Below are 13,384 nucleotides of genomic sequence, written 5' to 3' on the forward strand. Positions count from 1 at the left end.
TAAAAAAGGATAAAAGATCTTTAGATTATTTTACAACAGTCATTGATTTTTGCAATTAATTACATCTTGGTTTTTGCTATATTTTATTTATATTTTGCAATTCTTTATTTTTGTTTGCAAAACTTTCTTTTTTTCTCTCGATACTTTATTTTACGTTTGTGATACTTAATTTTTGTTTTAAAAATATTTTTTTTGTTTGCTCAATACTTTTTTTGTTTTGCAAAACTTTATTTTATTTTGCAATACTTTATATTTTTGCATGGAATTGATTCTATACAAACCTGTATATTTCCAAAATCTTAAAAAAAAATAATCCCATTCTACCATATCAAACGCCTTTTTGGCATCAAATGAGATGGCAGTGACCAGAGTCTGATCATTTGCACTGACCACATGATATTGATGAAACGCATAATGTTATCAGAAGAGCTGTGGCCCGAATAAACCCCATCTGCTCTATATGTATAAGAGATGTCATGACTTTACTTGATTCTTTTTAAGAATCAGACTTATCCGGGTTGTGTCATGGTTGGCAGAAGCTTTCCATTCTTTAATGATTCTATATTAACTTCTAACAAAAGTGGAGCCAGTTCTGTAGCATAAGAACTGAAAAATTCAGTGGAAAAGCTGTCTGAAATGAGGGTCTTAGATATAAAACAAAACTATTCTAGAATAAATCTTATGGACTGATGAAAATGATTTATAGTGCCTACCAGATGGTTCGCAGATGACACGACCGTGGTGGGTCTCATCAGCAAGAACGACCAGTCAGCATACAGAGAGGAGGTGCAGCGGCTGACGAACTGGTTTAGAGCCAACAACCTGTCCCTGAATGTCGACAAAACAAAAGAGATGGTTGTTGACTTTAGGAGAGCACATGGTGAACACTCTCCGCTGAACTCCGGCTCCTCTGTGGAGATCGTCAAGAGCACCAAATTCCTTGGTGTTCACCTGGCGGAGAACCTCACCTGGTCCCTCAACACCAGCTCTATCACCAAGAAAGCCCAGCAGCTTCTCTAATTTCTTCGAAGACTGAGGAAAGCACATCTCCCACCCCCCATCCTCACTACATTCTATAGAAGGACTATTGAGAGCATCCTGAGCAGCTGCATCACTGCCTGGTTTGGGACTTGCACCATTTCGGACCGCAAAGCCCTGCAGAGTATAGTGAGAACAGCTGAGAAGATCATCGGGGTCTCTCTTCCCTCCATCAAAGACATTTACAAAAAACACTGTATCCGCAAAGCAACCAGCATTGTGGATGACCCCACACACCCCTCATATAAACTCTTTACCCTCCTGCCATCTGGCAAGAGATACCGAAGCATTCGGGGCCTCGCAGCCAGACTGTGTAACAGCTTCTTCCCCCAAGCCATCAGACTCCTCAATACTGAGACTGGTTTGACACTGAGTTGCACTTTAATTACTGTCACTTTATTACTGTCTGCTACCTCAATAACTGCTATGTGTATAGAACACTATCTCATAGTATGTTACGTTTACGTTTTTAGAAACTGTCATCTTTTTGCACTACTGTGTACTGGTCGGCGCTGCACTGTCTCTCACTTTGTCCTGTTCATTGTTAGAAATTTCTTGTACTGTCTTGTACTTTTTGCACATGTTTGCACGTGCACTTTATATAGGTATATAGGTATATATAGGTATTTTGTTTTTATGTAGCACCATGGTCCTGGAGGAACGTTGTCTCGTTTCGCTGTGTACTGTACTGACTGTATATGGTTGAAACAACAATAAAAACCACTTGACTTGACTGTACAATGCTGGAAATTGCCAAAAAAAAAAAAAAACTGAAGATTTCATCCAAAGGTGGATACACTATACACTATAGTCTTCAAAGACATAGGACAACTGGCAAGGACAGAAAGAGATGTGGAAGGCTCAGATGTACAACTAAGCAAGAGGATAAGTAAATCAGAAATAGATGCCTCGCATGTCCTCAGTTAACAGCTTCATTGAATACTACCTGCTCAACACCAGTTTCATGTACAACAGTAAAGAGAAGACTCAGGTTTGCAGGCCTTATGGGAAGAATTGCAAAGAAAAAGACACTTTTGAAAGAGAAAAACAAGAAGAAAAGGTTAGAGTGGGCCAAGGAGCACAGACATTGGACAACAGATAATTGAAAAAGAGTGTTAAGGATCTTACCACCATTGTGATTTTGTGGGATCAACTAGACTGTAAGGTGTGTGGGAAGTACTTGACAAGACAGCTACATCTAGCGCAAGTGCTACAGGAAGTGTGGGGCGAAATGTCACATGAGTATCTGGACAAACCGACAGCTGAAATGCCAAGGATCTGCAAAGCTGTCATTGCTGCACGTAGAGGGTTTTTTGATGATAACTCTTTGAAGTAGTTTAAGTTCAAATTGTAATAGTAATTGTTCACGTTATTAATGTCCTGACTATACATTGTGATCAGATGAATGCCACTTTGGTGAATAAAAGTACCAATTACTTTTCCATATATATATATATATATATACACACACACACACACACACACACACACACAGTTTTATTCATTTATTTTTTTTTATGCAATGGACCCTTGTTTCCACCTTCTTTAACAATGCAAATGTAGCAAACTTTTTATATTTCCAATTTTTTAAATATTTAGTGTAAATTTATAACATTGTACTTTGTATTATATTACCCTGGAAAAGTTACCATAGCTGCAATTAGGCTTCTAACTCAGCAGTTGAAATAGTTGCAGAAAATTTGGCCTGTTTCTCTCTTCCTCCTGCTGTTATCCAGTACTGTATATTTTTTACTTCTTTTGCAAAGCTGTGAAAGTGTAATTGTTGATTTTTTCTTTTGTTTTTGGAACAAACGTGTAAGCAAGAATTAAATTAGCTGTGGTCCCCCATTCACTGCCGTTCAAGTTTAACCAAATATGACTGCTTCCGCTTCGTGAACGCATGCGTGTGAAAAGGGTCCATTGTGCATATTTCTGTCACAACTATCATTCAACAAAATTGTGATTTTTAGATCATGTCCCTCATTTAAAGTTCCATGACAAGCGCCCAATAAACCAATCACACCAATAAGTAATGAAAAGCATCTTTAAAAAATTACAAAAATATTTTATCATTTCAATATGTATTTAATCATTACATATCAGTTTACAGGTTATGGTGTAAAGGTTGCATTCCAATAAAAAAAAAATGAAAATAAAACTCTGGTTGTTTCATACCAAATCGAGTTGTTCATTCAAACCAAATAAAATATAAATCATGTTCATAAACACATACAAAGAATGTGTATATACGAAAGCTTACTTATCTCTTACCTATTCTGATCCATCATACAAAACATAGTACAGCAGCTAATAAAACAAACTCTGTACAATCAGGAACAGTTGCTAATATCCTTTCCCATTTTCCAATCGTGTCCACAATTAGTGCAGCAGTATAACAGTTCATAGTCTCTAATGCACTTCTGTGTTACACAGCATTCATCTTTGTTGCTCTCACTGTATTGAACCCCCTCCTCTTTATTTTGCAATCCTGTAACTTAGCTTGTGATGTGGAATTCCTTCTGTAGTTTTTGCATGGCCTCTGCCATAAGTTTGCACGCAGGCTTGTGCTTGGGCCAGTGTTTCACCTGACACTCCCTACAAAGAAATGCCAGACAAATAGAATTACTAGTTATGTCATCCTGTACCTCTTCAGGCTGGGACTTCCAAGGTCTGTCAAAGTGATTTAAAGATTGATTGCTATAGTACAAGTGCTACAGTATGGCTGAAAAAAATACTGGCAAAACTAAAACCTTAAAGTCTTTCATCAAGAAACTGAAGTGTAAAGATACAAAGTATTAATGTAGCAAAGGACTGATAAATCTTTAAAAAATTGTATGGGGCAGCACCAACTGTATTGAATTTGATTGATAGCAAACCTGCACTGTTACCTCAGAGGGAAAAAAATATTATTGTCTATTTTATGTTTCAGAAATTAAATTTGAACTTGTATTCTCATGTGTTGATATACCTGTTACAATACCACTCTCCCTGACAGCGGGAGCAGCGTTTCGCACCCATTGCTCCACAGACTCCACACTTTGGTTTTTCTGGGATTAGATTCTCCATCACATCCAGATTATATGTTTGAGCCAACCTGATCACAAGGGCACAGACAAACAATTATTCAGAATTAAGAGTTAATCTTCTCCCCATGCCTCGGAATATAAATTTCAGATACACATTAAATCAAGTTCCTCTCACCTGCTAGCTTGATCTCTTAAGTCATTGCCAGAGGGGTTGAAAACATTTGTAACTTGGTATTTAGCTATGGCTTTCCACTTGTTGGAGTTCTCTGTTACAATACTATTCCATATCTCTGGCACCTGAAAGAATGTGAAAGGTGTTTTGTTAGAATCCCACCACTGCTATATTGGTGTAGGTGCCAACGTAAAGAATGTAATGTTGGGTTGCACTTACAGGGAGACATGAAAATATCAAAGGTTATCCTTTTTTACTACACGGATGATTAGATTAGGTGTTGTGCATGTGCTTGTGTATGTGTGTTTGTTAGAGTACCTGCTCCAAGACAAGATCTTTTTTAGGGGGCACAGGATCTGTGACAGCAAGGTGACTGAGAAATTGCTTGAGATCAACTAGGTTTGGTAGCTGATCCATCACAGCCTCTGTCAAATACCCACAAAGCTGCACACAAAGTCATATAAAGAATCATAATGATAGGTTATGAAACAATCCATTCCAAATGATAACGAACTATAAGGATTACACTGCTAAAAATATTTATGAGAAAAATTATTGATTTTATGTCAAATAAATATACAGGAGTTGTCCCAATAAGCAATATTAAAGAAGTTAAATTTTACAAAAGATTCCTTGCAATTGGTGTTGTACAACTATAGTACGTACATACACTGTGTTGTATGTTGTTTGTGTTGTAATGATTTTATTGGCAAAAAATAAATTAATTAATAAACAAATTAAACAGTGGTTACTTTTGTAAAGACACTAAAGGCTTGTAAAATATTATGCATGTGTTTGAAAAAGTTGAATGAAGGATTTTACTGATCAATCTTTTCAGATACTAGGGTTTGTGGAATTAGTGACTTGGAGCTGCATTTTATTAAAAAAACGATCTGCTTTAATGACCTGCAAAGGTAAAACACAGTAACTAAACATTTTTATCAGAATTTATTTAGTACTGAATTGGGTCTCAAAAACTATGATTTGCCCTGTGATAGGTGGGTTTGGCTCTACTATGATCACATTCAGAGAAAACGGTGAACATTTGAAAATCCACATTTGGCTGGACAATGTAAATCTCTGAAGGCATTTTACTTCAGTTCAGTGCTTAATTTGTAAATTAAGAATTGCGGGATCAAAAACAATGATAAAGAGGCATAGAGACCAATGCTGACCATACAACCTCAGCTTTCCCAGATCACACAATGACATCACTAAACAATGACCCATGGACCTGGTGGGTGTTTTTGACAGTTAGATTACTGTCTGAGAAACAAAATGGGTAAACGGTTCTACATTATTTGCACATTTTCTTAATAAGCAACAGAACTAAGAAAAACAATTAATTTCATATCACAATTGAATGGGTTAGTGGACGCATTTCTAAGGGATATATGGACTCTAAGCGCAGCCATAAACTATAAAAACGTATAAATATACTAAATATAAATAAAAATATGCAATTATTAATAACAGACTCTCCAATAGTGGGCACAACATTGCATTCTACATCCCAGGCATGCTTGAACATTACAAAAAGTTGCATCTCTCAATTCATCCCTTTTATAGCACCACAAAAAGAAATATTAAACTCACTAGTTTCTTTTGGATGACTTGTGAAACATCCTGTCCCAATGTTGTGTACCTTATATGATTTCAGTTACTTCAGTAACCCTTGGTCATTCAAATGCTCCCAAACAGATTTTTAAAGTTTTTTGGTGGATATGAGTCTGGTAGATCAAAGTCATCTGTTATATTTTGGATTTTGTGTTTAAACCCTATTTTCACATGAATTGAAATTTCCTCCTGATTAACATTATTTTCAGAGCTGTCCAGGGGTGCGGTTTCATTTTCTCGTGAAGTCTTTTGATTAATAACACTATCAGCCTTATTTTCACTTTTAAATAATGAATATAAACTTGACTTATAAATGTAAAAGATATTTGAATATAAAATGTATTTTTTACATTTTTGCTGAAATTAGCCAACATGCTCGTTCTCCACTTTCCTGTGCTCAGTGCACATGCAACTACAAGCATCAACCAATGAGAGAGATTTTGCACTAATAAAGAAAGCTGGCACACCTGCACCTCTCTCTCTCTCTCTCTCTCAAATACACACACACACACACACAAACAAACAAAGAGAAATGTTTCAATTAGACAATACTTTGGTTAATGCCGGATCGTCTAAACAACTACCGGAATGCAAATATCCCAAATCATTAATTTTCCGGAACAGAATCCAGAAGGATCCGACTCAAATTAAGCACCGGTTCAGTTTCAGTGTTGACGTAGTTACTGCATTTTGGCTTTGCAAGGCAGTCTACTATTACCCTGTTAGCAAACCATTAATACTCTGACTCTTTTCACTCCTCTGACTTGTTGTCCAATCAGATATTAAATATAATATATTTATTGTTTAAAATATTCAACATGAAACCAATAGACATTACTAACTACAAGATAACATCCCCAACAGGGATATAGGGATATCAAACACTGAATGAATGTGTTTTACTGTAGATTTGAAAAGCCCAGTCTCATACCCCACACCCACTCTGACCTTCATTTCACACAAACATCAACACCTCTTGTGACCCGCCCACTCAACCTCTGATCTTAAGATCTGTGAAGAGGACGTGTGACGTGTGTGCTTTTCCTTGACAAAAGTCAAGGAAAGCACAGGGCCCAGACGGTGTTTCAAACTATAGAGATTGCTAATGTGACGTCATCGTGACGTATTACCAGTGGTGAACGCAAAGCATTTTGGGAATCCGCGGCACAAACAGAAGGCGCCAGACTTGATTGCATGGAGGGAAGAACGCAGTGTTCAAGATGCCGTCTACCTGCTGTGTTATAAACTGCAATAGTCGTTCTCACGATAGAAGTGGCATAAAGCTTAAGAACGGAAAATCCTTTTATCGTTTTCCAGCGTGGAAAAATAATAGAACAAGCCATGTTTCAGAGGTGACAAAAAGTGCGACGAATGGCATGGATAGCAGCAGTAAGGAGGCCCAAGATTACCTTCGATAACACTCCACCACACATGATGGTGTGTTGAAAGCATTTTCACAAAGTTAAATTACAGAGAGTAATTGTAAATGTTATGTTGTGGGCAAATAACCAGCGTGTTTTGTTTGATTTAACCAGACCATTAGATTTGACGTTAGGCCAATGTTAACCGTTAACTAGCATGAAATGGCTAGAAAATGAGCTTAAGTTACCAATGTACTAAAGCGTAACGTTAATCAGTTTTAAATGTTGTACGTCTAGGCTACATAGCTATTTATTTGGTGACTGTGTTTGCAGGCAAACCTGCCTATGAAATGTTGGAGTGTGATCCTGACTGGGCCTGGGATATGTGGTGCCTTGTGAGGGGGAGGATAAGACTTTGCTGGATAAAAGTATTGTTGTGAAGCCGTCGTGTTAGAATTATACACCATGCTCACATCTAATATGTAAATTAATAATATTTTTTTTTTTTTTCAAAAGATTTTGTAATGTCACTTCTCACATGTAATGATTTTTAGCCATCTCTGTAAATAAAATACACAAAGACTGAATGAAATTCTGCCTCCTTTATCTGTATTAAGGAAGAATTGTGCAAAATCAGTTTGGATTGCAACACACAATTACAACTTAAATGGTAGTAACAACCAACTTAATTTCAGTTTCTTTACATATTTAACATGTAAATACATTTAGATGAAGACATTTATAAAGAGTCCATAGAAAAGATAACTGGAAATGTATGAGGTAGGTTGTGGGTGATAAGTCACAGACATGTGCAAGCATCGCATTGCCATAACTCTTCTCTGGCTGCAAGCAACCATGTCTGCAAACATTCAGGCTGTCTGCAAAAGCACCACAACACAGCCTTTTCAGGTTGACCTCCCCTGACCAGTCACTATGCTCGTAAGAATCCAGTCCTTTGATTCCCTTTATTTTCTCGTCATATCTCGTCTTTGCATTAGGATGTAGTTTTAGGCGGTATGGTCCGACAATGTTTTCTTTAGCCCGCTGCATTTTGTAGGATTATATTCAGTTTTTCGCGCTAATTTTTTTATTATTTTCATGCCACTAGCCTGCTATGCGATGCCAGCCTATGTAAACGGGCCAAACATACCCATAATTCTTTGCGTTCTGATGACGTTGCCGCCCAGTTGGTCACATGTCTTAGCAATCTCTATTGTCTAAAAGCTTGTGCCAACCAGCTGGCCCCCATCTTCACACAGATCTTAAACACATCACTGGAGCACTGCGAAGTTCCCAGCTGCTTCAAATGCTCTAACATCATCCCTGAAGGACATCATTGGACACTTTCTGGATCCCCTTCAATTTGCTTATTGAGCAAACAGGTCTGTGTGTGATGCAATAAACATGGGAACGCAAAATATCCTGGAATATCTGGACAGACCAGGCACATATGGAAGGATCCTTTTTGCAGACTTCAGTCCGGCTTTCAACACCATCATCCCAGCTATTCTCTGGACTAAATTAACCTAACTCTCTGTTCCCACCTCTATCTGTCAGTGGATCACCAGCTTTCTGTCAGACAGGCAGCAGCTAGTGAGACTTGGGAAATGAACTTCCTGCACCTATAAGATCAGCACTGATGCCCCCCAGGGATGTGTGCTCTCCCCTCTATTCTTCTCCCTGTACACGAACAACTGCCCTGCCAAGGACCCCTCTGTCAAGCTGCTGAATTTTGCAGATGATACTACTGTCATCGGCCTCATCCAAGATGACAACAAGTCTGCATACAGAAGGGAGGTTGAACAGCTGGCTATCTGGTGCAGTCAAAACAATCTGGAGCTGAACACACTCAAAACAGTGGAGATGATTGTGGACTTCAGGAGGAACACCACAACATTGACCCCGCTCACCATTCTAAACAACACTGTAGCAGAAGTTGAGTCATTCAAGTTCCTGTGCTCTACCATCTCACAGGACATGATGTGGGAGATCCACATTGACTTCATTGTGAAAACGGCTCAGCAGAGGTTGTACTTCCTTTACTAACTTTTTGAACTGTTGCCTGGCACTACAGAGCACTGAGCACCAGAAACATCAGGCACAAGAACAGTTTTTTCCCTCAGGCTATGCATCTCATAAACAGTTAAAACTGCCCCATTGAGAAATAATTATATGCAATACACAGCTTAGTCTATTTATATTTATCTAACATATCCTACCTCCTGCCATTACATTCCCTTGCACTATCTGTATATAACAGATCTGTATTTGTACATATGTAATATATATATATATATACACATACATACATACATACATACATACATACATACATATGTGTTAAGAGCTACTGTTTGTCTTTTTTTTTTTACATTACATATGTTAGCTACATACAACAGCTCTTAATGATCACTTGTATTAATACTACTAAAGCTAGGAAATAGCTTTAAATGGCTTTAAATGAACAACTTCAGCATTATGGCTCATCACAGCTGAGAGACACAACAGACTGATTAATTACACAATGGGTGCTGTTTAAAATGGCGAAGGACATTGCAGTTGCTAAAGTGATCGACTCTTATGCACCAGGCACCACGAAATAGGAAGAAATACCCCCGCTTGGATGCTATTTTTCATCTGAGAAAGCTGATCTTCAGAAAGCGTACAGCATCTCTGATTGGGAGTGGCATCAGGTGATCACAAATGCTCTATCTATCTCTCTCTCTCTCTCTCTCTCTCTCTCTCTCACTCTCTCTCTCACTCACTCACACACACACACACACACACACACACACACACATCCATCCTTGTTTATCCAATAACTTTTTCGAAACAGCACAAGCCGTGATACTAATTCTGAAGTGACATTTTTAATTACTAACGAAGGCTTGACGCATAATTTTTTTTGAACCAGCAATGGCAGATTCTCAGTGGTGGACGAAGTACACATACCATGTACTTGAGTTAAAGTAAAGATACTCAAGGTAAAATATTACTCAAGTAAAAGTAGAAGTGCTGCCTTTAAACATTCACTGGAGTAAAAGTACAAAAGTATTTGCCTTCAAATGTACTTAAGTATCCAAGTACTATGATTTTTTATGGCCATAATTTCCTATTATAATTTGTCACAAGACTCTTGCTTAACTCAGTCTACATGAAGACTAATGTCACTCTTGGCACACCAATCTATTAATAAAATGACATTAATTAGTCAGATGTATATATATATATATATATATATATATATATATATATATATATTTGAATCGAATACATTTTTTGTGTGTTTAATTTTGGAGGGAAGGGACTGTTCCCATAAGGTATAATACATTTACAGTATTTACTGTATATATTTTTCTCGAGTGTCTATGGTCATAATTATTAACATCCTAATGTTATATGATACATTCACATAAACCTGCACAACACCATTAAATATATATATATATATATATATATATACATACATATATATATATACATACACACACACACATACATAGTACATACATATATATATATATATATATATATATATATATATATATATATATATATATATATATATATATATTCTATGTTATGGGAGCAGCCAATTTCCCTCCAAAATTAAACACAAAAACGTATTAATGCAGTGTTTCTGCTACTCCCCAGAAAAAAAAAATGCTATTATATGCAAGTCATTTTAGTGTCAACATAATAAGCAATGTACATTATGCGTCAATATTTACCGATAATTGCTGCAATAATAGCTGCTGCTTTCTGCCCCGCTTAAAATCATTGGCAACGAAATTTGTTTGGAACTATTGAGAGCTACACGAATCACGTGACCGCGCGGCGGCGAGATCACTGTCTCAACCGTCTATGTTCGCAACTCTCATATTTAACGGCTCTGGGGTGCGTTTCCCGTATAACGACGTAACTTGCTGCTCCACTACCGTAGTACGATGCACTGTTGAAGAAATCAACTTGCTAGTCACAACTGTTTCCCGAAACCGTATTGTCGCAAATTGGTTGTTCAACCACGTTGGTTAATGATGTCACACATGTGGTGGAGTAAAAACTACTTTTAATGAATCTGTTTGCGATCGAATTAATGCTAGATGTTTTGCTATAAATTACGGACATGTCCTATGGAATGATTTTAATCTCAATATAATTAATGAATGCACACACAATTATGCATGTAGATAAATGTTGTGAATGTATTTTACTAAACACAAACAAATGCCATTTGATTTGAATCTGTGGAATTCGGGATTGAATGATTGTGCAGCGATTTGTACAAATACAGACATGTTTGCAAATAAACATGTTGGGGAGAGTGGGGTAAAGTGAGACATTTTTTACATTTGCTCCCCTCTAAGCGAGCTAAAATGATATATCAGTAAAATGTACACATTTCCCATTAATTCAGGATGTTTCCTAGCAATGGACATTATCAGAATGTATTCAGGACGAAGGGCAGTGAAAATATGATTGTTTTTTAAAAAGTGGTCTTGTGTCTCACTTTACCCCATCTTAGGGGTAAACTGAGACAGACCAGAGAAATCAATGGGGTAAAGTGAACCAGCTGGGGGTAAACTGATCCACTTACTTTTTCCACTCTGAAGCTACCATAACAACACATGTTGTTACAGTTAAAATCCTGACAGCTAGCTTGACAACCACACATTCAAAAACTAATGTCGGAATAGTAACAGAATCATGGGGATTGGTCAATTAAGCACATTGTTTTTCTAAACACTTGAAAGTAACTCTGAACAAAATAAAATACAACATAATATAATTCAAAATGTTTTAATTAACATTCAAATGACAGATAGAACCCGTTAGATTAGAACACAGTCTGGGGGTCAGAACACAGGACCCTTAGAGCCAGCTAGTGTCTGGGGGTCAGAACACAAGACCCTTAGAGCCAGCTAGAACAGCCTGGGCCGCAGAACACAGGACTAGACCCACCTGGATTAGAACACCAGCCTACTGTCATGCTCTACAACTAGGTCTACTCTACATTCCAGCCCTGAAGGTTACAGGGAAAGATGAGGAGTTGCTCTCTCCGTGTGGTTCCTCCAGGCCTTTTAGCTTGAGACAGCTTCTTCACCACATCACTTTTAGGAACATGTGCCACATCATTTTCCTTTATATCAAACGTGGGTCTCTCCCACTCTTTCGTGTTTCCCTGGATTCTTCTGAGAAATTGTGCAAGTATTTCGTCATCCTCAACTTTCTCAATCATGCCAATGTAACGGATGCTCCTTTGTTTGGTTGCAAAGTTAACTATGACAAAGTCACCCACGGACAGATCTGTGTTTCCTGGATCACTTCTCTCATCCTCAGAGCTCTCTTCGTCAGACACATTATCAATTGGGACAGGGACATCACTCTCCTCAGAGCTGCTAACTATGATTTTCTTTTTGGTTGCTTTCTTTTTTGGTTTTCCAGTTTCAAGTGTTTGGCAAGCTCCTCCTCCATCTCATCTGTGAATATTCTCTTTGCCTCAGCTACTGCACCCCAGGCTACTGATTTTACTTCCCCTTTCTTTTTTTTCTTTATGAATCTTAGAGGCTTGACTTGTCAATATTTCTATCCCTTGCAGCTGCTCTTATAGACTTCTTTCCTTCCTTGACCTCAGCGGCTGCACTCTCCATCTCCTTGAGGGGTGTTTTGCCCCAGGTTGTCTTCCTGGTGTATTGCCTTGGCATGATGGCTTTTCTACAATGTTTATGACATTAAAAATAAAACATATGTAATGTATTATTACATTAAAATATGTTTAAGACTAAACTTAACTTGTGCCTCATGTCTCACTTTACCCCACAGCATTTGTCTCACTTTGCACCACCGCTACATTTTAGAAAAAATGATCTCTCTTAGCAATTCAGGCTAATCTTCAGCTAGCATAATCACATGGTTTTATATGTTGGTAGTTTATCAACATGTATGATATAAGTTTTTCTACCTGAATCAATTTGCTTTGGAACAACAGTTGATTAAGTTGACAGCAAGAAAATTTACTTTTACATGCAAAAAAAATATTTTTGTGAAAAAAACATGCTTACCACAGCGCCATAAGGTCCTCTTCTTAATGGCCAAGGGGAAATGGGAGGGGCTTGAAAAAATAATGGTCACTTGACCACAAATGTTTTCCGTTGCCTAGATACAGGGGG

The 13,384-nt window shown here is 37.6% G+C and overlaps 1 protein-coding gene across 3 annotated transcripts in view; it reads right to left on the reverse strand.

Annotated features, from left to right (window-relative positions):
• Nucleotides 1-3,150: 3,150 nt before the first annotated feature.
• zmynd10 (zinc finger, MYND-type containing 10) overlaps nucleotides 3,151-13,384 on the reverse strand; it is a 65,621-nt gene continuing 55,387 nt past the window's right edge. For all 3 annotated transcript variants that reach the window (XM_052127549.1, XM_052127548.1, XM_052127550.1), the window contains 4 exons: nucleotides 4,555-4,680; nucleotides 4,240-4,361; nucleotides 4,007-4,132; nucleotides 3,151-3,633 (listed from right to left, as the gene is read on the reverse strand). In XM_052127549.1, coding sequence (XP_051983509.1) covers nucleotides 3,534-3,633; nucleotides 4,007-4,132; nucleotides 4,240-4,361; nucleotides 4,555-4,680 — 474 coding nt within the window. In that variant the 3' untranslated portion in view covers nucleotides 3,151-3,533. The remainder of the gene's footprint in view (nucleotides 3,634-4,006; nucleotides 4,133-4,239; nucleotides 4,362-4,554; nucleotides 4,681-13,384) is intronic.

The sequence above is a fragment of the Xyrauchen texanus genome, chromosome 5, assembly GCF_025860055.1.
Source record: "Xyrauchen texanus isolate HMW12.3.18 chromosome 5, RBS_HiC_50CHRs, whole genome shotgun sequence".
Classification (NCBI taxonomy): domain Eukaryota; kingdom Metazoa; phylum Chordata; class Actinopteri; order Cypriniformes; family Catostomidae; genus Xyrauchen; species Xyrauchen texanus.